The sequence below is a fragment of the Condylostylus longicornis genome, unplaced genomic scaffold (genome assembly GCF_029603195.1).
Source record: "Condylostylus longicornis isolate FDR11 unplaced genomic scaffold, ASM2960319v2 ptg000030l, whole genome shotgun sequence".
In the NCBI taxonomy this organism is placed as follows: Eukaryota; Metazoa; Arthropoda; class Insecta; order Diptera; family Dolichopodidae; genus Condylostylus; species Condylostylus longicornis.
In genome coordinates, this window is record NW_026577999.1 from 4,316,450 (window position 1) to 4,342,018 (window position 25,569).

The 25,569-nt window shown below is 26.4% G+C and overlaps 2 protein-coding genes across 2 annotated transcripts in view; one reads left to right on the forward strand and one right to left on the reverse strand.

Moving 5' to 3' along the window:
- The first annotated feature begins 1,103 nt into the window (after nt 1-1,103).
- Nucleotides 1,104-5,831, forward strand: LOC129608108 (nuclear receptor subfamily 2 group E member 1-like). Its single transcript, XM_055519431.1, has 3 exons — nt 1,104-1,406; nt 1,797-1,884; nt 5,791-5,831. Exons 1-3 carry the CDS (start codon nt 1,104-1,106, stop codon nt 5,829-5,831), a joined length of 432 nt encoding a protein of 143 aa, XP_055375406.1.
- A 2,161-nt stretch (nt 5,832-7,992) lies between these two features.
- LOC129608109 (uncharacterized) overlaps nt 7,993-25,569 on the reverse strand; it is a 158,415-nt gene continuing 140,838 nt past the window's right edge. Inside the window, exons 8-17 of the mRNA XM_055519433.1 lie at nt 24,063-24,153; nt 22,671-23,058; nt 19,497-20,082; nt 16,363-16,539; nt 15,859-16,051; nt 14,259-14,523; nt 11,527-11,704; nt 11,299-11,310; nt 10,367-10,420; nt 7,993-10,264 (exon numbers count right to left, since the gene is read on the reverse strand). Of these exons, the coding sequence (XP_055375408.1) occupies nt 9,145-10,264; nt 10,367-10,420; nt 11,299-11,310; nt 11,527-11,704; nt 14,259-14,523; nt 15,859-16,051; nt 16,363-16,539; nt 19,497-20,082; nt 22,671-23,058; nt 24,063-24,153 (3,064 nt within the window). The 3' untranslated portion in view covers nt 7,993-9,144. The remainder of the gene's footprint in view (nt 10,265-10,366; nt 10,421-11,298; nt 11,311-11,526; nt 11,705-14,258; nt 14,524-15,858; nt 16,052-16,362; nt 16,540-19,496; nt 20,083-22,670; nt 23,059-24,062; nt 24,154-25,569) is intronic.

Genomic DNA, 25,569 nt, shown 5'->3' on the forward strand with positions numbered 1-25,569 from the left:
AAAAGAAGTGTATGGGTTTCATTAAAACTTATCTCCCATTTCAGCCGCAACAACTCGACGTAATATCCCAATATTCTTTATTCTACATTATAAACCAATAATTAATTTTAAAATTTCTTGTTCTTTTTATTATAAAAATTGTAAGAAGAGTAAAAACCATGAATTTTTTAGAAATCGTAACGATAAATAAATAAGAATAAACAGTAACAAAAAAAAATTACTGACCATTTGCAAGAATAAAAAGTTATAAAATAAAGAGAAGAAAAAAAATTAAGAATAAAAAACGTTATTGTTGAAATTGACAACGACAAGTGACAGGCGACAACTCTATATATGTATACCACTTTGGCTAAACAATTAAGGATACTATAAGGATATTAAAAGAGGAAAAACGTGTATGGTTTTTGTTTAAATTTTTTTTTTGGTTTAGCAATCACCAAGTAAAAGTGACAAAGCAAACATTTATTATTTTCATTTTTAAAGAATTTTAATAAATAAAAAAAAAGGTAAGTATGACTCTTTTATATACCTACACACACACACACAATGATTACATAAACATGAACACAATTAATTGTATGCAAAAAGCGAAAAAAAAAAATGTGGAATAAAAACTTATGAGGAAAGTGAAAATTTGCATTCTCATCATTTAAAATAATCTAGTAAAGGTAAAATACTGGAACTGGTAAATTATAATGGTTTATTTTATGTAAACATTTAATTTTTCTAACTTACCATTATTGATGATCATGTCAATTTACAATTTATAATCAAATAATCGACCACCGATTTGTTGTAACTTCAAATTATAGGACATTTTAATAGATTTCATATTTTATTTGAATAATAATTTTGATAATAAATCGCGGCATTGTTATCTTAAGGACATTTTAAGGAGTTATATTATAAAGAAAATTTCATAGCACAAAGCACAATTAACAACAGCGTAAACTTATAAAAACCAAGTGATTTTCTTTAATTTTATTCAGTATTGCCGCGACTTTAATTGAAGAAAGTCTTACTTAATTGTACTCACCTCTAAAATTAAATTATATAACAGTATTCTTTTATATATAAAATATTACAATTAAAAAATTATTAGAATGGTAGAAAGCTATACACAATTTAATGGTAGTATAATAGAAAATTTTACTATCATACCATGTAAAGTATGTGGTGATAAAAGTTCCGGAAAACATTATGGTGCAATTTGTTGTGATGGCTGTTCTTGTTTCTTTAAACGTAGTATACGTAAAGGTACACCATATGTTTGTATTACTGGAAGAGGAAATTGTATTGTTGATAAGGCAAGACGTAATTGGTGCCCATATTGTCGTTTACAACGTTGTTTCATTGCTAAAATGAATATTGCAGCTGTACAAAAAGAACGTGGTCCAAGACGAATAAAATTTCAAACAAATAAAAATATTGACCGTCAAAATCAAAATATTTCATATCAACAAAATTCTAAAACTAGATGCTACCGAAAAAGATTGAATAATAAAAATTTATCGAAAATTGGACCCAATAAAATGAAAAGGAATAAAATTGATTGTTCATTAAATAAAACTTATATAACAAAGAATGAGAATACAAAATTATCATATTCCTCAACAATAATACATTTAAATCAAAATCAAATTGTTATACCGACACCAGCTTTAACAGAACCAATAACTACAACATTTAATAATGAATTTATTCAATATGAAATTCTTATACAAATTTTGATAACATGTGTTAAACAAGCTCGTAATAATGAACAATTTAAATTAATAGATTTGAATCAACAAAATATTATTCTATTAAATGTCTGGAATGAATTTTTTATATTAAGAGCATCACATTGGTCATTAGATATTACTGATGTATTACAATCAACTGGTGATAATAATTTAAAAGATATTATTGATGAAGCAAAAAAATTAAAAGCTGATTTAGTTGAATTATCATTTTTAGAAAATTTAATATTATATCGTAAAGAATTTGCATTAAATACAGAAAATTATATAAAATTAGAGAGTCTAGCCGATCAAACATTATTTTCATTAGCTAGATATATTATGCAAAAATCAAATTTATCAAGATTTGGTCATTTACTTTTAGGTTTAAGAAATTTAAATTTAAGAAAATATGAATTAAAATTACAAGGTTTATTTCAAAATGTTGTTGAAAATATTTTAAAGGACAACAAAGTTATGTAAATTAGTTTGGTTTTTTTTTTCAAGATAATAATAAACGTGAATTATGTACGAAATCTTAATTAATTTTGTAGGAAGGAGCCTAGTATTGTGTGTGTATGTGCGTCATTGTATATAGAGTAAATTGAAATTTTGGTAATTTTATAATTTAGCAAGAAGGTATTAAAATTAGGCAATGTACATTAGTAAATTTCAGATTTGGAATTCGTTTTTTTGTAAGCATCATCTATTTGTTATGCAACCTTAGTACTAGGAATATGAATTCCTATAGTATAATTATTATAAGTAAAAAAATTCGATGATAGTAAAATTATTATACGATTGGGAGATTAGAAAATTTTACTGTTTTGTAGAGTAATGTTTAATTGACCGCTTTGCATGCAATAAGGGAGGTCATGTGATGGCAACAAAATTTGTATTTCGAGTTTTTTATGGAAGCACACTTTTCCATTGTAGGGAAACGTAAATAAACTATTTTTAGAGAGATTTCGGTTTGTCGGTCTGTCGGTTTTTACCGAAAATATTTGAATTTTAGTTATTATCGGAACTGACTGGTGAATTTTTTGGGAATTCAGTCGGCACAAGACGAAATACTACTGAGAGTTAAATTTACATTTTTCTAGATATTTTCAGTAAGAGTTTATTAGCGTTCTTAAAATTGTAAAAAAGTGTTTAAAATGTATTTTCATAATCTTCTGTATTAGTTTCACTAAACTAGACAATATACATTACGGTCGATTATGTGCTCTTTCCCTTCAATGAGTAAAATTTTTATTAAAAAGTGAAATTTATTTCATTCTGAAGTGATTTTAAATGTGATATGTGAATAACACAAGGTTTTGGAGTAAAATCAATAGATAATATAGTAATTTTCCTCGATTTTTTAGTAAATCATTAACCAACCAAGTATGAAGTGCAAAAATCCTACCAAATCCAGTGAAATATTTTGTCCTTTGGTAAATAAATGGTAATAATTGGAGCTTGAAAACGGTGCTTTAGCAAATATACGGTATAATTTTTAAGAATTTTCAGTTGAGTTTTTACACTGTATTTAAATATTTAACAGAAATTTAATTATATATTAGTTTTATTACAATTAATTATAATGAATTTAAGGACACAATTAGAATAGGGTGCAGAAAATTAATCGAGCTTTTACATTGTTATATAGAAATTACGGCTAATTTAGTTTTTAATTATTTTCCAATATCTTCTTAATAATTTTAAAATTTTTGGAAAAATTTCATTCTCCAAATAAAACATTTTAAAATATTTTTTTTTTAATTTTATTTTATTTAATTTTAAATGCTATTTCTTTTCTCTTATTTTATAAATCACCTATTGTTTTAATAATAATTCTGTTTGTTGTTTTTGTTTTTTTTTCTTTTCATTAAAATATATTAATAATTTTCTATAATATAAATTTCTTTGGTTTGATCTGGTTGGTTAATAATTATAAAAATATAAATATAATAATTATAAATGATTGGTTTAAAAAAATAAATTATTCTATTAAAATTTTTTTGAGATTAAAAATATACATGTGTGTATTTAATAAATTTATATTAGGTAAATTTGTATTGAATCAATGTAGAACAGTTAATTTGAATCTCGGCGGATATACAGTAGCACAGCAGCAGTTTTCTTACAGTTAATACATTATTTGAACTATACATTATTCAAATTTTCAAGGAAAATTTTTAGGGTGACACGTAAAGTTCAATGTGATTTTATTTAAATTCTGTCAGTGTGAGAGTATAAGAGTTTCCATTTTTTTGTTTATTGCAGCATGTTTCATTTTCGGTACTTTTGTTATTAGCACATAATTCAATTTAGTAGCCAATGTCATATTGACTCTATTAAATTGGCATAATTGATAGAGTAAATTGGCTGTTGAGATAGTACGATTTGACGTCGTCAAATTATTATTTCTTTTTGGAAAATAATGTTGAACGTGTAATTAGAATAATATTCCGTCTGAAATTTGTAAAAAAATATTGTTTAAAAAGCCGGACCTTTGGGATCGATCACTTAAAATATAGTTCGTAAACTGAACAAAATTTCTAATAACTTACAGGGTCATATTTGTTAGCAATTTTATTCTTAGATAAATCTAAGACCTGGAAATTACAATTACCTATTTTTGTGTTTAATGATTCAATCACATAAAACGCACATGCACATTTTTGTTTATACATTTACAAATATAATAAAAAAATATTTCAATATAATTATACAATATATACAAATATTTAAAAATTTTCATCTGTTTTTTGTTTTTAAATAAATTTTAAAAATATAACAATAAAATAATTAATATAATATTATAATAATTAAGATTAAGTGAATTTCTTCATTTTGGTTTTTCTATATAACACTTATATTTTGTTAAACTCTGTAAAATATAATTTTTAACATTTCAATTTTCTAAAATATTGTTATACGTATATATATTATATTAAAATAGTATGTGTTATAACAGTTTTTGTTACAGTATTAAATGTCATTCACACATATTTTGGGTTAACTAATTTTGTTGGAATAATTATTTTAAAATAATTAGTATTATGGTAATTATAACAATTTGAATAAATATTTTGGGTATTTTATTTTGTATTCGAATAAATTCGTGGATTAAATGAATTTTAAAAACGAAATTTTGTAAATCCTCTATAAAATATTATGAAATTTTATAAGGATTCTAATAATGGTTTATAAAAGCTTCCTATTTGCGTTGTCAAATGTTGGGTTTTTCGGTCAAATGTGTGAAGTGAAGTAAAACTTTTTGTGTGAAAAAAGACGCAGATAATAAGGAACTATGTAGAAAAATTTTTCAACTTTTAACAAGTTTTTAGCTCAATTAAAATTATTTAAACGTATCTGACTAATTTTCTTTCAATAACTGTTATACTCTATTATTACTTGACTAAACGCTATAAGTTTTAATTACTGATTTTTGTATCAAAATCGTATTGCTGTAATTTTGATATTGGGTAATATAAAATAATTTTAACAGGAGTTCAGAATCAGAATCTTAAATTTTTTTTATATTCATAGAGTACCAATCTCAATAGTCGGCTTTAATAATCTCAATTACGAGTAATAATCGGCTTTAATTAATCTCAATAACTAATCTCAATTAGCGAGCAATGGAAGTCGGAGGTTCCTTGGGTCGCATTCTTTTTGCGAGTTACAAACCTGGCGAATGTAAATTCAAGGTATTTAAAAAAGTAATCAATGGTAAGTTCAGTATTCTAATTATTTCTGTGAAATTATAGTTATAATATATTATCTGCGACTTTATTCCCAATCTGTTCCTTTGTATGTGCTCACAATATTTCCATCATTATACTTCATTTATTTTTATTGTATTTATTTTATGGTTTATATAATTCGATTCTTTATGTTTTTGATTCAGGTAACAATTATAATATAATAGTTTTGTGGATATATAACTTTTTAATAATAATAATAATAGAACATTTTTCAATAAAAATTAAATACAATTTGTTGTCTTTTATATTTTTAATTTAGTATAACACTCTTAATATAACATTTAATTGCTATTTCCTATGTTTTAACATTTTAGGTTCTGTTTTATTCGGTTGGTTTTTTGGAATTATTAAATAAGTAACTATATTATGAGTATTTACGGCAGGCTACCTAGTTAAAAACTCTATGAAGCAATGAAACTGTGGCATAATTATCTATAATGTCATGCACTAGCTCTATGCTCCTCCTGGGAGTGAAAAAGAACAAAAAATTTTATGAAATTGAATATTACTGATTTCTAAGAGTTAATATTGGGCAGATGAAAGTTGTAATAAAAAAACTTATTTTTTTATTACAACTTTCCCGAATTTTCTTTGTAATTTTGTGAAATCGTGTAATTGTTTGCAACTTGTTTTTCTTAATTTCTCAAAAAAAAAACTAATGACGGTTTCAGAATTTAGGTATTTTCAAATGTTTAAAAAAAAAATACTTTTGTAAACAATTCGAAAAAGATTATATTTGCAGAAAAGATCAAACGGGAACAAGATGGCCACCAAATTTTATTATACTCGAACACATACTTTATAAAAGACGGTTGTCATACTCTGACATAATTTGTTTTTTAAAAACTCTTATTGACTTTTTGGAGATAGGTTTCTTTTCTGTAAAATTAAGAATTATAACAAATTCGAATATATTTGCAATATTTTTTAATATTTCGCTATTGATGAAAAATTTAAGGTGAGTGTTAATTTTTTTTGAAAAATTTGGTTTAAGAGTGGAAATTAAATAAATAAAATTTTTAATTTTGTGTATTTGAAAATTAAATTAATCAATTGTGATCTTTGGGCTATGGGTTTAACTATTATGGTTTTTTTAAATATTAATTTTAATGTTATTTGGCTCTTGTTTTCTTTTACACAAAATCTCTTAACTATACATACATATATATATATATATAAAATAATATTAATGTATTTTTAGTCCTAAAATTCTATATAAGTACCTATGTAATATCTAATTTTATCTAAGTTGATTTTAATGTTGAAATGATTTTGACACAAAATCTTATATAAACTTTTATATTTTCTTTATTTTTTTGTTAATTTCTTTACTATTTTCTAAAATTTTTTTTTTTTTGTTGTTCCACTAAATATGTATCTATATAATATTATAACGGTTTCAATATAATTTTAAAAAAATGAATAACTAAGTAAAAATTATGAAAAATTTTTTAAAATACTTCTTGCCAATTGCTGATTGCATTCAAATTGAAATTAAGAATGTGGTTCAAACATATAAATAAAGAAGCTTGAATAAGTGACTAACTCCAGAACACCCGGAATTCAACAAGAATACAGTTGAATTTTAGGAAGAGCGATTCTGATAAGAAGGACTTGAATAATAATTTTCTTGAAAAGTTCAAATTTCTGGTATTCATGAATACTTGTTACTTCTTTGGTTACTTTAATGGTTTTCTCCATTGTATATAAGTATTTAATATATAAATACGAAATATTAATTTAGTTATAATTATAGTTTTAATGAAATTAAAAATATCTCACTTAATAATCGCACTTGCACAACAACACCACATTCTAATACGAAATTGTCACATTCTGATTAGTTTATTTACCAGGTTTTACGTACACATACTCAAATAACAAAAGTGACACGAATAAAAAATTATATTCGAATCTGTCAGATTGCTAAGAACATGAAATTACTATTGAAAAAATTATTAATGAGTATTGAGTAACGAGTACATATTTTTGACTCACAAGTAACCAGTTTTTTTATGTCCTCGAATTAACGAGTAGCTAGTATTCGCACATTACTACTACTTATATATATAACTCACTTGCAATCTATCAAATAAATTGTCATCTATACATTAAAAAAAAAAATATAAATAAGTTCACAATAGCAAAATAAGTGATTGGAATAAAAATATTTAAAAATTATTCACGATATTTATATTTTTTGTAAATTATGAAAATATTTCTATTTTATATAGAGATACAAATTGGTTTCCGGGTATTCTAAGGCTCATAAATAAATAATTTGAGAAATTTTACAACATATTTTAAATTTTACACCTAAAATACAATTAATAATTTTTAACTTACAATTAGCTACAATGTATTTTTTTAATTTTAAATTTTGTTAAAAAAAAAATTCATTTTTGTTGTTAAAATAAAAAAAAAAACTATTTTTTTTCCTCTTAAAAAGAATTTTCATTACGTCTAATAAAGCTATTTGAATTTATTTAAAATTTTTTTTATTTTTAGTTTTTTTCTCAAATATTTTTTATTTCTTTTACATTTAATAATTTTCATTTTTTGTTGGTTTTCTAAAATTTTTTCAATTTAATTTCAATTTATTCACAATAAGAGTAAGTACTTTTAAGTATTTTATTTTTTTTCTCGTAACTTTTAATCATAAATATTTTCACATTTTGTTAAATATATTTTAGACATAATTTTATTTTATACACAGCAACATTAAAATTTTAATAAATTTTAAAAATGAACTAATTTTTTCATAATTAATTATTCTATTTGCTAGTAACAACGAAAAAATAAAATTAAATTAGTTTTAAATATTTTTTAATTTTGTTTTGTTTTGACGGAGACTTAAAAATAAAGCTTTCGTGCACATACCGCTTTTCCATAAATGTCAAACTTTAAAAATTTAATCATTCTTTATTCCCCATTTTTTTTTTTAAACTAAGATGCCGACGATTTTTGGTTAAAATTTTCTAAAAAAAATTTAACCATTTTTTTTACTACTTAATAAATAGTTTTTAATTTTATTTTTTAATTCTAAAATAGTTTCTTTTATAGTTTTAGTACGAGTATATTATAGAATACAGTAAATAATGACATTTTTCATATCGTCCCGCTTAATAAATATTTTTTGACACATTCTAATTTATTAAAATTTCCCTGGTTTGGAAGAATTTAAATATGAAAAATAAATTTTTAATTACAGAAAAAATTAACGGTACAATAAACTTTTTTACTGTTAAATTAACAGTATTGCTCTTTTGAATTAACAATTATTATTATTTTAAATCAAAAATACTTTAACGTAACAGGAGGGTTGTGGTGGTTAGAAATAAATAAATAATGTTAAAAATGGCAACTAACGCCATCTGTTAGGTTATTTTAGAATAATGATAGTAGAAATTTGGAAAAATGTCACATAACTTTAGTATTTTTGTTAGTGTTAAAATCTGGTATAGTACAGGAGTGATAAAAACCAAATTTTATTTAGTCATAAAATGTAGGTGATTTTGCTCCCCTGTACCAATAGTAAATTAAAGAAGGTAAGGAAATAAAATTTTTTGTTAAAATATTTAGAATTTCTTTAAAATTTCTTCCCGTACACGTAATTTTATATTACCTGTTCATTTTTTAAATTTGATTTTTTTTTTTTAAATTGTTTCCTATCTATGCACTAAATTTTCAACATTCAATGTAATTTCTTGATTAGGTCTTTTTTGAAGATTATCATGTCCTGGAGATCTAGTATTATTTCCATTATTTTCACTATTTTTACGTTCATTATTTATAAATTCACTAGTATAACTATTTGTTGGACTGCGATTTAAATTACTATCAATACTGCCGCTATGTTGTTGTGATGAACTTGATGGTGACATTGGAATTTCTTCAATTTTTTCTAAATCTTGATTAATTGATTGTGAATTTTGTTTATGTAATCTACCCAATTGTCCTTTTGGACTCCAACGATTCTCTTGTAATATTGGTATATCTAAGGTTTGTTTATGTCCACCAGTAGTTGTTAATGTATTATAATTATTTGTTTGTGATACTGATTGATTTGATGTATTTAAAGCTTGTTGTATTGATGCTGCAGCTGCATGTAATTGCTGTAATTGATTTGATGATGGTGCATCATCTTTATCTAAACTAAATTGACGTCTTAGTAGGCGACTTGAACCTGGTTTATTATCATAATGTTTAATACTTCCACCGCCGATACCACCACACATACCAGATGTACCACCACCGCTACTACTACCACCGACACCAGCAACACCAATACTACTACCACCTATATTACCATGATGTGCTCCATATATATATTTACCGTCCATAAATTGTGATAAATTATTTTCGGATGGACTTAAACATTTATAACTATTATATGGTAAACTTAAATCCATAATTTCTTCAAAACGTTTATATATTCTTGATGATGATGAGGATGTTGATGCTGGCATACGATTAAATGAACCTGGTATTAAAAGATTTTCTGTAACAGTTTGTAATTCTGATAATTTACGTGTTTGTGGGCTAATTGATTTTGTTGATGATACATCACTACTACCAACACTACCAGGTACACCACTATTTATCGATATAATATTTGGACTTAAATTTATTGTTGTAGATGAATCTAATGAATATGAATTTGATAACATTATATTTATAGGAGTTTCATTTGTATTTGTTGGCGGTGTTATTTCAACTTTAACTTCAACTGATTCACCAGCTAATGATGATGATTGACTTGATGATGGATTTGTACTATTGGCATTTGTTAAACGTCCATGACCACTTAAATTAATATTATTTGGTATTGTTGTAGCATTTGATATTGATGATGGCATTTGTGATATTCCAGTTGTTGTAATATTAGATGTTAATGGTGAACTTTGTAATGTAATGCACTTATTAACAAGTGATTCATCAAGACTGTTGAGAGAGAATAAAAACTTTCTTTAATTATTTTTTCTTAAGTAATTTGAAAAAACGAAAAATTATTAAAAGTTTTAATAAAAAGGACCCTTAAAGATATTTTTTTGCTTTTTTTAGATATTAACAACAAGGAAAAGATGAAAGCAAACTTTTAGAGAAAAAAACAAATATAGTAATAAGAATAACATAATTAATTTTAAACTTTTGAAAAAAAGTGAAATTCAGAAAAGAGAATATATACGGTTTTAAATCTTTATATATACATATACATATACATATAAGAGTTGTAGTGAAAATAATATTATTAAAATGAAAAACATATTATGTTGTAGTCAATAAGAGAAAACCATCTATATTTAATTGAAAATAAGGATATATCATCTTACACGGCGGTGTACGAATGCATTTGCTATGACGTTTCTTCGATTCCTATTAATGATGCTTCAATAATATCATCCCCCTCCAAATGGGATTCTAATTGTTGTGGTCTAAAAAAACAAAATTTTCATTTATACAAAAAAAAAATGCTTGTGTTTTTCATTATAAAAGAGAAATATTAGAGTCAAACTATAAACGGAGGGGGCTAGTGAGGGTGCTATACTTTTTAATTTCACGATAAGAACATTCATATTCTTTTTAATTATTAGAAGAATATTTTTCACCATATATCTGTATAGTATACTCATTACAAGGTTTTATTTAGTAATTTAATACGACATGATTATTATTTTATAATATTTTCCATCTGATTCTGACATTTAATATATTTTTCTCTATCAATTATCGTTGTTCGTTATTATTCAATAAATTTTAAAATAAAACAAAAAATATACAAAAAAAAATGAGCAACCGAAGATGGATAACAATATACTTACCCATGAGATTCACTGTATAAATAAAATTCACGTTATGGATGGAAGCAAAGAGGAAGAAAAGAATTATAAAATAATTGTAAGTGGTTTGACTTTTGAAATTCTACTTAATTATTAAAGTCATTAGTTTTTATATACATAATATTATTATAAATATATAAATTATATAAATACATACATATACATAACTAATATAATAATTAATGAGATTTTAATTAAAATAAAACTTACCCAATAGGTGGTGGTACCGGTAATGGTTTATCAAATCCTTTTTTACTTAATAACCAAAATGTATTCATTAGTCCTTTACCTTTGATTTCGATTGGACCTCTTGCTTCAATACTATAACCACCAGCTTTTTCTAGACGATCACGAGTTGCTTCTGACATATGAATACGTGATGAAGATCCTGAAGGAACAAAAAACAAAATTGAAAATATTTTTTATTTATATGAAAAAACTTTCTTGTGTATATATAAAACTTTTGTGAATATAATAATAATACGAGTGCTAAAACATAAGGGTTCAAAAATTTTGACTATATAAAAACCTCGTTTATTGGAGAATTTGAAATCGACTGATGCTATTCTTTTATGTGTATATGGATGTATGTACTATATAAGGTAGGTGATAAAAATAAATAAAGAAAGGAAAACTATTTTCCTTTATGAATCATTTAAGGATTTCTCTACTATTAATCTTAAATGTTAGCATTGTATATGTAAGGCATATGTAGAAAAACTAAAACTGATTTTTCTAAAATATTTTTGATAAAAAAAGTTTTAGTATCTGGTATTATTTTCATTTACATATATATATTTTCCGTTTAAGCATATTTTCTATAATATTGGAAAAAATGTGTTTATTAATTTCACTCTGGCGGGACTCAAAATCGCACTGTGAACTTCATGTGCCGGATCCCAGTAATGGCGGAACATAAAAAGGTGATTGAAACGAATAAAGTTACATTCGTGTCGTGGCCATATAGTGCCCTTGTTCTGTGAGTTCCAACCTGATATCTGTGTACGTCAGGTAATGGCAGGTGTCCCAAGTCAAGGTGGAACAGTATATATCTAGGACTTCGTGGCTAAAACAAAGCTTACCCAACTAGGCACCCTCCAGTTTAAATTAGCCTTCCCATAGTATAACGGGCTCTGCCATGGGTCACGGCACTTTCCCGCAGAAAAAAAAACCAAAAAAGCTAAACAAAAACCCAAAAATAACAATGGCAACAACAAAAGGAAGGACAACAATGGCAACAAGAGAACGACAACAAGGATAAAAGGGTCTTCTCAACCAGAGCTCATTTTTACCGACACAAAAGAAGAACCTCTTCTCATGCTGGTAGAAGAAAATGCAGTGACTTCGATTCAATGGGACCTCTGATTCAAGAAACTGATGAAAAACTAAAGAAGTTGGAGATCAGGGGGAAGAAACAATATTTCTCTGGTATTTCTATATCCCTGGTGACTGTGTCCATCTAGACGAACAATTGAAGGAACTAGTGAACTTCAATGGAAGGAGGAACTTTCAATTGACAACAGGAAGTAATGCTAATGCTCTCCATACCGCCTTGGCATATAAATAAAAAGGGTGAGCGCCTACTTTTATTTATATACAGCAGTAAACATGAGCCGCAGTATGTACCATAGGTAATAGTTGCTGCTTCCTTAATATTGAATGTGCTTTTAATAACTGATGCTACAAGATGGGGTCATTAAATCCATTATAGCTGACGAATTACTCTTTATTTCCACTGCAACAATGGTGTCTACAAGGCGGGATTCTTTCACCCCTCCTGTAGTCCATTGTGATGGATGATTTGATCACTGCCCTCTACGACATGGTCGGTTACACCGACCATGTGGCCTCCTTCATATCGGAAAAATGTGAGAAGTACGGTTTCTGCTGATTTTCTACAGTAAAATCTACGTGTCGTGGAAGAGTGGTGCATATGCGAGGGGTTAAATATAAACCCGAGCAAAAGCTCCGGTTGCCTTCACCAGACTTTGAAGTAGGGATAAATTAACGAGCCCTCTTATTCTGTTTGATTAATAAATTCTGTTTGAAGAACGTATTGGTGACTCTAAGTCGGTGAGATATCTGGAGGTAACCCTGGATGATTCCTTTTCCTGGAATGCCTATATAGACGGGGCCATCGGGAGAGCTATAAAAGCCTTATGGTTGTGCAAAATATTAGTAAAATATCACCAGCATAGGCTGGGGAAATCAGGCTCCCTTCTGTTCAGATTTTTTGGGGACAGTTATGAAACCACCGCGCATATATTCTGTGACTGTCCGATACTTGCTGTCCGGCGTCTTAATTGTTTTTGATGATGATTTCTTTTACAGTGCTTTAAGTCTTTTCAAGGAAAGATGCTGTTTTACGAGGTTTAATCTCAATTTGCTTAATAATAATATTCAAAGGATATATTGTATTCGATGGTGAAAGTGAATTTTCAGGTTAAGGATAAGCGACCCTTAATAAATTTTTAAAATAATTTATAAAAAAATTTTCAAAATCTTGTTGCTGAGGTTCGTACGTGTTGATAAAATGTATAGATTGCTTCGGTTTTTTTAAGTATATTATAATACCTGGTCTAGCATATTATATAAATACATTTGTAAGGTTTTGAGAAGAAAAAAAATTACTTGTTTTTTATAATTTTTTATTACAGTTAAAAGTCAAGGTTAAACTTAAATTTTAAACTTGAATTGGAAGAAAAAGAAAACTTAAAAAAATTATTTTAAAATTTATTTTGCATTAGTCATGGGCTGGTAGTCAAATTTATTGTGTTTAACCAAAATAGTTAATAAGAAACCGGACCAATTTTCAGTAATTTCTTAAGGAACTGCGAGTTATTGTTATATGGGTAATTAAGTGGTTTATATTTTATAACTAATATTCATTCCAGAATAAATTCATACCAAAATAATCAAAAATAAAAAGAAAAAATATTCACCTGTAGATTCCATTCTTGAAGCTGTATTTACTGTATCACCAAATAAACAATAACGAGGCATTGTTAATCCAACTACACCAGCACAACATGGACCAGTATGTAATCCAATTCTTAATTGTAATGGTACGCCAGGTAAATGTTTTACTTTAAAGCTACCACTTTGATGTAATAGATCTAAGGCCATTGTTGCAATTTGTTCAGCGTGATCTGGTATTCTGACTGGTAAACCGCTAACAACCATGTAAGCATCACCTATAGTTTCAACCTTTTTTTTTTTGAATTTAAAAATAGTTTTCGATTATTCACTTGTAATTATAAGATTATGATTTTTTTAAAATGTGTACAATATAGCTACAATATATATATAGCTAAATAGGTACAATAATATTGCAAATATTTAAAAAAAAATAACATTGCATATTTATAGGGGAATAATATAAATTTCATTGTTATTCATGAATCATATAAAATTGAACAAAATTTTGCTTCGGAAAGGAATTACTTAATGTAAATTAACAAATATTTTCACTCCTTTCTTAAGACTAACAACTAGTTATGAGCAAAATCAAAGTATACCTTCACTACAGTTCGCCTCTTAAGAGGCCTTCTCTCTTTGTTTTTTCAGTAATTCTTCTTATGTTTTGTCTTGGGATTTTGGAATAGTTTGGACAGCTTTCTTTTTATCTATTTATATATCATTATTCTATCATTTGAAAACTAATAAGAATCCGGATCCGGATGAATTCGAAATATTTTGTAATAACAATGACAATTCGTGTTATGTAACAGATACAATTTATTTTATTTTTATTAAAAATTTATATAATTTCATTTATAAATTTATTTGGACAAAATATTTTTAAATGTACTGCCAATTATTTAAGTGAGTTTATTGTAATTATTATGCAAATTTATTGAATGTGACACATATGTCGCGTGCATTATCAAGTAGTTGAATAAATAATATAAATTGCGGATAAAATCTTACCAACTGTAAAATGTACAAATTTAAAAAAGTTTTTCTTTGAATTTTTCGGAAATAATTTCGAATTTCATATATTTTATCATACACATAGTATGTATATTATGTATTGTCATTATTTTGGCAAAGATAACCGAAAAAATACACAAGCTTGCGTTCAAAAATAAAATAATTTTTATAAGTAATTACATGAAGTTACAAAAAATAATATTTACTATGTTAGTATGTATGTGTCCATATTATACACAGTATGTATCAGAACAACGATACAGGGTGCTTGAATAATAAATTATTTGATATATACCATCGCTTAGAGAAAAGGAAGGTGATAGATGAGATTTACTGTCTACTTCTTGGGAGAGATGCAGAGATACTAAGAAAATTTCAAAAACCTTCTATACTTATCCAATTTTTTTTTGGATTTGTTTCAAGTTCACTTGAAAAAAGATATAGAGACTTCAAACAAATAATTTTTGAAAACTAGTAGGGAACTTATATATGAAATTTGACATCTAGTTTTAAATAAAAATTTTACCAATTTTTGTTACCTAATACGGTAGTACTTGATAAATCACAAATTACTGAATCATCCTATATATTTACAGTATATGTACTTACCTTATATACATTGTATGCATTTATTGTAGCATCAAATATTGTATATAGATCATTTAATAAATCCACCACTTGAACAGGACTACAATGTGCTGCAATCGTTGTAAAACCAACGATATCACTAAAATATATTGTTACATCCGAAAATTCTTCAGGATCCACAGCCAAACCCATTTTAAGTTTTTCAGCGACAGAGCTTTTATTGTACAAATAAATGCATACGACAATTATTTGTGTTTTTGTTTTTTATTGTTGGCAATAATTTGACACAAAAGTGCGGTTGATATTCAAGGATTTTTATTGAGTATTTCCCAAAAGATTTTCGTTTTTTTTTTTATATTTCACATTCGATACGGAAGCAAATAAAAATTTTTCATTTATTATTTGATTCATTTAATATGACGTTGGCGGCAATAAATGCAATGAAACAAGAAAAATAACAAGAAATATAAAAGAAAATTCTGTTATTGTTATTTTGTAAGGGAAAATGGAGATTTTATTTATTACCTGGGTAACATTCTATTCAATAATTGTTCAGTCTTTTTTCTTTCAATATCCAATTGTTCAGTACGTTCTCGTATAAGCTCCTCCAAATTATTTGAATATTTTTCGAGCATTTGAAACATTGTATCAACAAAATTCACTTTTCTACCATGATTTAACATTTTAAAACGTTCATAAACTCTGTAAAATTATTAAATAATAAGGGATTATATTAAAAATATAAAATATGATATGATATCTTAAGGACAAATTTATAAACTTTTAGAGAAGTTCGTGTCTATATTATGCTGCGAGGTTAAACAAATTTGGATGGAGCCGGCAGTCCCGAGCTATAGTTATGAAAATAAAAAATAATTATAACTGCCTTAACTTCTTACATTTAAAAAAAGCAACACATTTAGAAAAGAGTTTTCTCGCATAAATCTGAAATAGCGTGCGGCACTATGTGGCGTAATAAATCTATTAAATTTCTTCCGAGAAGCAGAACAATGTCGACCATAGAACATAGAGAAACTCATTGAATACCGTAAGCAAAAGAACGAGAAACTTATCATAGACTTATCATGAACATAGTCTTTGGAAGATAAAATACGAACTCCGCAGGTGAGTGCTTTTTCGATTTTCTCTAAGTAAATAATTTAGATGTAGCTAATAACTGTAATAAACCGATCTTTATAAATGCAATACGCAGGAAGCTCTTAGATCTTACAAAATTTAGTCGTTGTTGTGAAGCGCGAATATGATGACGTCGTAATTAACAGAAAGTAGGGGGCGTGAACTGAACTCAAGCTGAGGACTAAACTATTGAAATTTAATTTGCATCCGATGTCTAGGAGGACTGAAGCTGAGGGCTTTAGCATTAGTACTGGTAAGGCGGTTATTGTACCATTTACTAGACTACTGAAATTTAATTTGCGTCCGGTGTCTAGGAGGACTGAAGCTGAGGGCTTTATCATTTGTACTGGGAAGGCGGTTATTGTACAATCTACTAGACTATTGAAATTTAATTTGCGTCCGGTGTCTACGGTGGTCAAATATCTAAGAGTGCTACTGGATCTCGCCTCAAACGTTCTTTATAAGGGTTTTTATGACAAGGACAAGAAGGAAACTGTAACCCACCCTCTCTGCTCATAATCAGTGGCACGATCCCAAGACCTAGATTTCTTAGATCTCACTTCTTCCAGTAGGCTATAGACTTGGAGAATTTGAATGTTGGGAACTTAAGCCTAAGTATAGATTTACGGTGGCCGCGGGAACCCAACCTAATCACACAATCTAACAGATAGTCACATATATTTGGGTGTTAATATTGTCCCTTTTAAATACTTGTGCTTACAAAATTCTTATGATTTTTATGAATAACGAAAAATACTTCAAAATTTACAAATTCTCACTATGACGGTTTCCTTTTTCTTTCTTTAATATTTTTTTTTTCGTTCAGTGTTCACTTAAAAATTTAAAATCACAAATTTGTTATAAAATATGCATTTTTTCTAATTTTGATTTAATGGTATTTTCCCTTGTTTCATTTTCTGTTTATACTTTACTCTACTTTTTATGAGATTCATTAAAAGTTTCTATCCGTCTAAAGACAATTAAAAGTTTGATGACTAACTAAAACATTTTCTATTAAAATTTTACTGATTTTCATTAATCAAAATTTCTTTTTAAATTATTTTTCGTTGAAAATTAATTATTTTAAATGGAAAATTTTATAAAATTTATATTTTAATAAGGAAAATTTTCTTTCAAAAAAAAAAACAATAAATTTAAATTTTGAAAATTGAAAATGTAAAACTTTTTCTTAGTTTCTGACACGTGTCGAATCTTTGAATGTCCAAAAATATTTGATTTGTGTGTTATAGATTTTTATACTGTAATGCTATCGATAAAGTTGAGTGTTAAGAGATTTTCTCAGTACTTTCCTATTGGGATAAACTTTATAGAATTTTAAAATCCAAGTCAATATATAGGAGCACTTGAAAAAATTGTATTAATAAAATTGTGCGAGATCTTATAAAAAATTACAAAGTTATATTTCCTGATGATTTTGTTGCTATAAAATTTGATTGACGCCTAAATGTATGCAAAGATGAAGAATAATATTTCGATATTCTCAGCCTCTTTTTAGTATTTGAAGATGTTATATTCTATTTAATTAAATTTTCTATATTGAAATGAAATGTTATTGTTAAAATATAATTAAAAAAGAAATAGAAGTCATAAAATGAAATTTTGCCTCAGAGATTGCGTATAGCCACGAGTAATTTCATTTTATTTCAAGGGCTTTCTTGTATAAATCTATCTACTCTGTGGTAACAACAACTTAATTTTAATATTTAATTAGAAGTTAATTGACTTCTTTAAATCTAATTTAATGTTTTCATTTGTTTAATTTCTTTTTTAAGAGTTCTCATAAAAAAAAAACAAAAAGCAAAAGAGTATCATATAAAATTTAATTTAATTTTCACTGTAACATCTGACACCATTTTATATTCATTTAATATAGTCTTGCTTATTTGATATATACAATTATAATGTGTGCCTTCTCTCTCTTTTTCTTGCTTAACAAAAAAATTTTTTTTTGTAATAATTTTTCATGAAAAAATATCAATAAAATTAAATTATCATCAAAAATTCAATGTTATACAACAATTTAGTTAACACAATTTTAATGGACTTCTTTTCCAATTATATAGACTTATAAGGAACTGTAATAGGTCTACAGTTTTAATATATCCTGTATATACATTACGTAGAATATGATGGAGCTGAAGGGTATAAGTTTTGTAATATAAATTGGAATATAACGAACTAGGAAATTTCTTGATTATCTTATCACGATCCTATTCAGTCACAGATTTTTGAAGCACGTTTTTCTCTATTTGAAATTAAACAAATCTGGAGAAAAAGGATTTAATATTTAATTTTTTTTTATTTCTTTTTTCTATATTTTATTAGAAACTGGTAAAGACGAAATTTATTTCTTCTGCTTTCCTTTTCTATTTTATTGTTATTGTTTAGAGAATGAGATTCATGTTCTAACTTTATTCATTTAAGATTTTTATTTCAAATAAATTGAAAATATAGAAAAAAATGTCTAAGTTGAGCGTTTTTCTTTAACATTATTAACTTACGATATAAAATCCGGTCTCATATCTGGTTGTTCAGCCCAACATTGTCTCATAATATTAATTGCTTCGGGTGGTGCTGCACCTTTTGATACCGATGGTCTAATTAATGGTGGGGGTTTCTTTATTTTTGTTATAATTTCTTCTGGTGATAATGATAGCATACAATATGGTTCACCACGTACAACAACTTCTTGCATAATAATACCAAATGAATAAACATCACCCATTTGTGTACCACATTTATTATGACCTTTTGTATTACGTAATAATTCTGGTGCTGTCCATAATAATTCTTTAGCACTTTTATGTTGTGGTGGTAATCCTTGTGCTTCATAAAATGTTGCTAAACCATAATCAGTTATTTTTAATACCCAACGTGCATCAACAACACAATTACGTGATGTTAAACTACCATGAACACGTATCGGTGTTGAATGTAAATAACGCATACCACGAACTAAATCAGTTAATAAACTTAAACGAAATGACCAATCTAATTTTATTTCATCCATAATTAAAACATCTTGTAATGAACCACGTGAACAAAAATCAAATACCATTGCTGTACGAGATGGATCACTTAACCAACCTATATATACAAATATAAAGAATTATAATATTAATATAGATATTTTAATTACTAAACCTATAATATAAAAAAATCTAAAGTAAATTGAATGTGTTTAATAAAAATAATTAAGTGGTGTGTTAGAAAGATATGGAAGAGAACAATATTTAAATAAATTTTTTTATCATTATATTTTAATCTTATCGGAGAATTCCTTTGTATTAAGATTTTATTGACCATTCCATATTGGAGAAAATAAAGTTATTATTTTATAACAAATATTTGCGATTTACCAAAATTTTGTAAACGATGGCATTTTTCGTATTTTAATTTAGTAATAAAATATTTTTTTTTATGGTAAATTTATAGCATCTTACAAGTAATAAAAATATATTTATGAAAATATTAATCTGCAATGCTTGTATTCTTGTCAAAAAATTAACAAACCATTAAATTTTATGTTTCACCTAGGATGGTTTACAAAATGTACAACTAAAGCTTTTAATATTCACTCTCCGTTCTTCTCTTTTAGTTATTGAGAAAATCTAAGAATTTTGTGCGTTCATACAAATTTTGTCAAAACTAATTTCCTTGAAAATTTACAGGAAAAAAATTAAGAATAAAATATGCGTTTCAAAAACGTCAAACCACTCTCTACAAAACATCACATCGCGATCAATTGTATGAATTACGTAATGCTCACTACATTGACGGAAAGAGAGAGAGCTTTGAAACAGTATTTGAACTGAATTCCCATAACAATTTTAACAAAAGAGAATTTAAGTGTTTGAGAAACAAAAGAGAAATTTATTGAGAGCATCACAGAGGAATTTTCTTTACATTAAAATGAGCTTTACATTCATAATACGTTCTACGATTTCCTGAAGAAAAGCAAAAATATTTAAATAGTGTTAGAATAAGGCCAAATCAAACCGGTCTTAAGAGAATAAAAATCAATTTTAATATTTGCTTTACTAATTATTGTTGACTATAGGTTCGTATAACAAATTTTTCCGAGATTTATAAAAGCATTTAATAACTTATGTTTTTTGGAATTTATACTTGAAATAATATTCGAATTTATTACTTAGTATTAAAAATTTTATTATAAAGTCCATTAAGCAAAACATATGTGCATAACAATAATTAAAGTAAAATATGAATAATAACATAAAAAAAAATAATTTTCATAATAATATAATTTTAATGTTTAGAAATGTTGCCAAAACCAAAAAGAATTATTTTATAACGTAGAGTAAAATGATTAAGAATTATTAAGAATTTTCGTATAATATCCTTGCCCTCTCTTATAATATAATATTATGCACATAAAACATACGTTTACGTTTTGTATTGTAAAATACTCATATATTTAAGTAAATCTAGACTGTTTGCAGTCAATAATATTTGAAAGTGTAAAAAATTTTTTTATAAGTACCTATGTATATAGCATTTGTGCTTAACAGGCACATAAATAAGTCGGAAGAGCAAAAACCTATAAAGGTATGGCCAACGATTTGATTTGCAATTATTATTTGGAAGCTTTAAAAATGCTTAAGATAATAGATTAATACATCTGTTTTTAATTTAAGAAACGTTCTTAGGAAATTGGGACTTTGAAAATGATGACCCTTATAAATTTTGAATAAGGCTGCGAAGAGAAAATTGATTATCGAATGCTGCAGGAATGCTTGATTCTTATTCGAAAAATATTAAGGAATTCCAGTCATGTGTTGTATTGGTAAGATCCTAGTTGGCGCACCGTAATAGGTTGATTGTAATAGATTTTTATTGCGAGTATTTCAGTGTATTTTTCCCTCGGTTATTCCATAATATTTTAATTCAAATTAGTTATTAGTTAATACCATTAAATTTCTTATGACAATTTTTATAATTTAAATTTTTTGCGAAATTATTCTTCTTCGAAATTTTCGATATGGAGTCAATGAAATTAATGCACAATTAATTGAAAATAAATTTGAAATCATTAAATTTTTTCCTCCATAATTGTGCCGGTTATTAATACAAATGTAACTATAATATGATTCCGTTCGAAATTAAATTAAAAGCAACTGAATCTAACACAAAAAAATAAAACTCATTGTATAACAAAAAATGGAAAAATATTTTCTCATAAAAAATTTTCAATGGAAATTGCTGAATTTATTTTCAATTTTTGTATAATTCAAGTGATTTTTAACATTTGAAATGCATAAACTATAAACCTGCATGGTACACAAGAATTGCAACATAAAAGGAAACTATAGTATAATTTTTAACTTAATCCAAAATCAACAACAATATTTTATGGTAAAGAATTCAAAGAGAAGGAAAAATCATTGAAAATTCAATATTATAGTCCTTCACAGATGAATACTAAAATTCCATTTAAATTTTGAGAGTAACAAAAGCTGACAAATTTTTTTATTCCGTTTTCGTATATACGTTCATTTACAAATCATTATAAAAAAATTTTTCCATTTTTTAATCTCATAAATATTGAGGTAAAAAAAAAAAAAAAATTGTTAACTTTTGATATCCAAAAATAAAAAAAAAAAACTTATTTGAATAAAATCAATGGTAGCTATTAAATTTTTCTCTTAACTTACCTATTAAAGGATTTATATTTTCGTGACGTAAACCATGTGCCATTACAAGTAAATCCATAGCTTTGGATTTTAATTCAACAGAACCATTCATTGGTATTTCTTTTAATTGTACCAAATCACCATTATAACGTGCTCTCATATCAATAAATGTTGGATTATGACGTGCTAAACTACCACTACCAGAATTTGTTGTTTTACCACCACCAGTACCACCAGTTCCACTGCCAGTTTGACCTCCTGTACCAGTACCACTTGTTGGTACTAAACCTAAATTTTTTAATGAACCTATTGAACCTTTTAATAAATCTGGTTTATCAACTTCTGGACCACCAAATTCTTGAAGTTGTTGTAACCAACAGCATAACATTGCTTCGATACCTTCGTCAACCTAAAAAGGAATATTCGTATGAAACATTTTACATTCTATAAGGAGGGTATTGTTTTCATAATAAACTTTCATATTTCGAAAATTAACAGTAATTTAATAATCGGTATTTTCAACAAGGGCTGTGTTGATTTATCGACTTGACTTTTTTCTTTTGTCTATGGGCCTGTCAGTCTCTTTCTCTACTATCAGATGATCTGATAAATTTTTAAATGTTCTTGGAGTGAGTATTTTGCTGACCACGTTAAGGAAGTTAAAATTTTGAAAAAAAAAAATATAAATTTCTAAACCGCATAAAAAATATCCTTGAACCATTCAAAAATGGTTAAAATTTGGTATCTTTCCCCTTATTGAATTTGTTTCTTATTTTTCATTATCGCAACACACCCTTCTATTTTCTATTTTTGTTAATTATTCTGATCATATCCTGTAAAAGGATACTTTTGCTTCTACATATTTTCTAAAAAGTATAAACGTGGTAATTTTTTTAAATTTTAGAAAGAAAAATTTTTCAACAGTTTCCTCATTATTTTTCGTAATGTTGTGCATTTAAATTGAAAAATGTTATGAAAGCTCATCTTTAATTTTGAAAAAAAAATTATTTAATTAATGTGAACATTTTTGTAATTAATTTTAAATTTGGTTTAAAAATTCACGTCTTAAAATCACATTGGGAACAGGGAGATTTTTAAATACACGATCAACAATTCGTAATGTCCGGCTGCCTTTGAAAAATTTTAATTACAAGTTTTACACAACTTTTATTAAATTATTGATGATTTTAAATTTTTCCTTGTAATTTCGAAAAATAAATTGTCCTACAATCAGAGAAAAGTTTTTCTTTAAATTTAAACTTGTTAAACATTTTAAAATTCACGGATTTTCTTTAAAATAAAAATTTTCTATTGATTTTTGTTAGAACGTGTCTGCAATTTATTTAATATAAAGTTGCTAATAAATCGAGAAAATAACCATTATATATTTATAACACAGAATATAAAACTTACCCTCCTATTTTCAACTGGAAATACAAAATCATTTGCTGAAAGAACAATTTTATTGGGTCCACGTGATAAACGTCTTCGCAGTAAATAATTCCTATATAAGAGAAAAGAAAAAAAAAAAATAATAAAATCAATTTAATAAATAAAATTTTTATCGCTCTTACTGAAATTAAAATACCCGAATAATGAAATTTTATTGAATTAAAATGAAAGTTGAAGAAATTGAATTTTCAAAAATTTTGTTCTAGAGTACGAAAAAAACAAACGAAATTAAAAAGCAAAAAATTAAAATGCCAAAAAAGGACAAAAGAACCCAAAAAATAATTTCATTTATTTTGTTAAGATCTATGATAAAATTTCTTTTTTTTTTTTTAATAATTAGAAAATTTTTCCCATTAAATAGCAAATGTTAGCAAATGCAATTATTTTTAATGAAATTCAATTCAAGCACGAAAAATATTTCTTGAATTTCTGCCATTTTTATACTTCTAAGTAAATTTGACAGTTATCAAATCAATTACTCATTCGCAAAACAGACTTCCATTGCAATTTTTGGTCAAAGCTGCTCAGCCTAGGTACGATTTGTTACAGAATTAAATTATTATGGTTAAAAATTCCATAAACATTGTGGCTCGCCTGGAAGACGTCGTAAGCATAAGTGTTTTTTATATAAAGATTTCGAACCCGAGACTTCCTGCTTTAAAGACCTGGTATTTAAACACAATATACTTGGCTATATATGTAGAGAAATCGTATCAATAAAAAATCATTAACTTTAAGCGATTTATTGGATGCGAAATGATCATAAAAAATATTTAAATTTGAAAAGTAAATTGGGGCGACGTTGCACCGCGACCTAAGAGATCTATTGTGGTCCCATCCCCCCGATTGCACCCACAATCAATAACAATGTGAATCAAGTAAACCACATCAATATCAATGAAAAACTTTTCCGGAGGAATTCCCACCAGGTTCATCCAAAACCGTCCCTCTTATGGGTCATAAGAACACTCAGCAGTAAATGTGTATGGTGGTCTGGCTATGCTCATCCTGAATGTGCTCATTCCCACAAAATCTACAAGATCTGTCAATTCCTAAGTCCTGTTTACCTATGTGTTTTCTGAAGCCTGCAAAATCTTGTTGGGAAATCCATGGAAATTTTCACATGAGTTCTCGGCATCCTTATGATCGCAACATAGCGATACGTACTTTAATTGCCCAAAAATTCTTTTGCTTGTAGAAGCCGTGGATCCGCTCTCACAGCTCGAACTTTCTCTACTCCACTTCGCTTCTAAATACCTCACACATTTTACCTGGTCCAGTTTCGGAAATGGGCTCCGGCTCAACAAATAATATTTTCAATGAGTTTAAGAACTTTATACTCGAAATAACAATTTATTTTTCTGGGTGATAATATACATACATACATAGATAATCATCAATTAATTATTATTAACTTTTAACCTTGAATAAATTGAATAAATCAAATCTCAACCTCTGTTTATTCTGC

Bases quoted from the DNA above. Each gene is read 5' to 3' on its own strand.
- LOC129608108 (XM_055519431.1), top strand. From the start codon at position 1,104: ATGGTAGAAAGCTATACACAATTTAATGGTAGTATAATAGAAAATTTT. The intron at 1,407-1,796 runs AAATTTCAAACA...AATCAACAAAAT, and splicing joins AACGTGGTCCAAGACGAATA to ATTATTCTATTAAATGTCTG. The intron at 1,885-5,790 runs GTGATAATAATT...TTAACATTTTAG, and splicing joins TGATGTATTACAATCAACTG to GTTCTGTTTTATTCGGTTGG.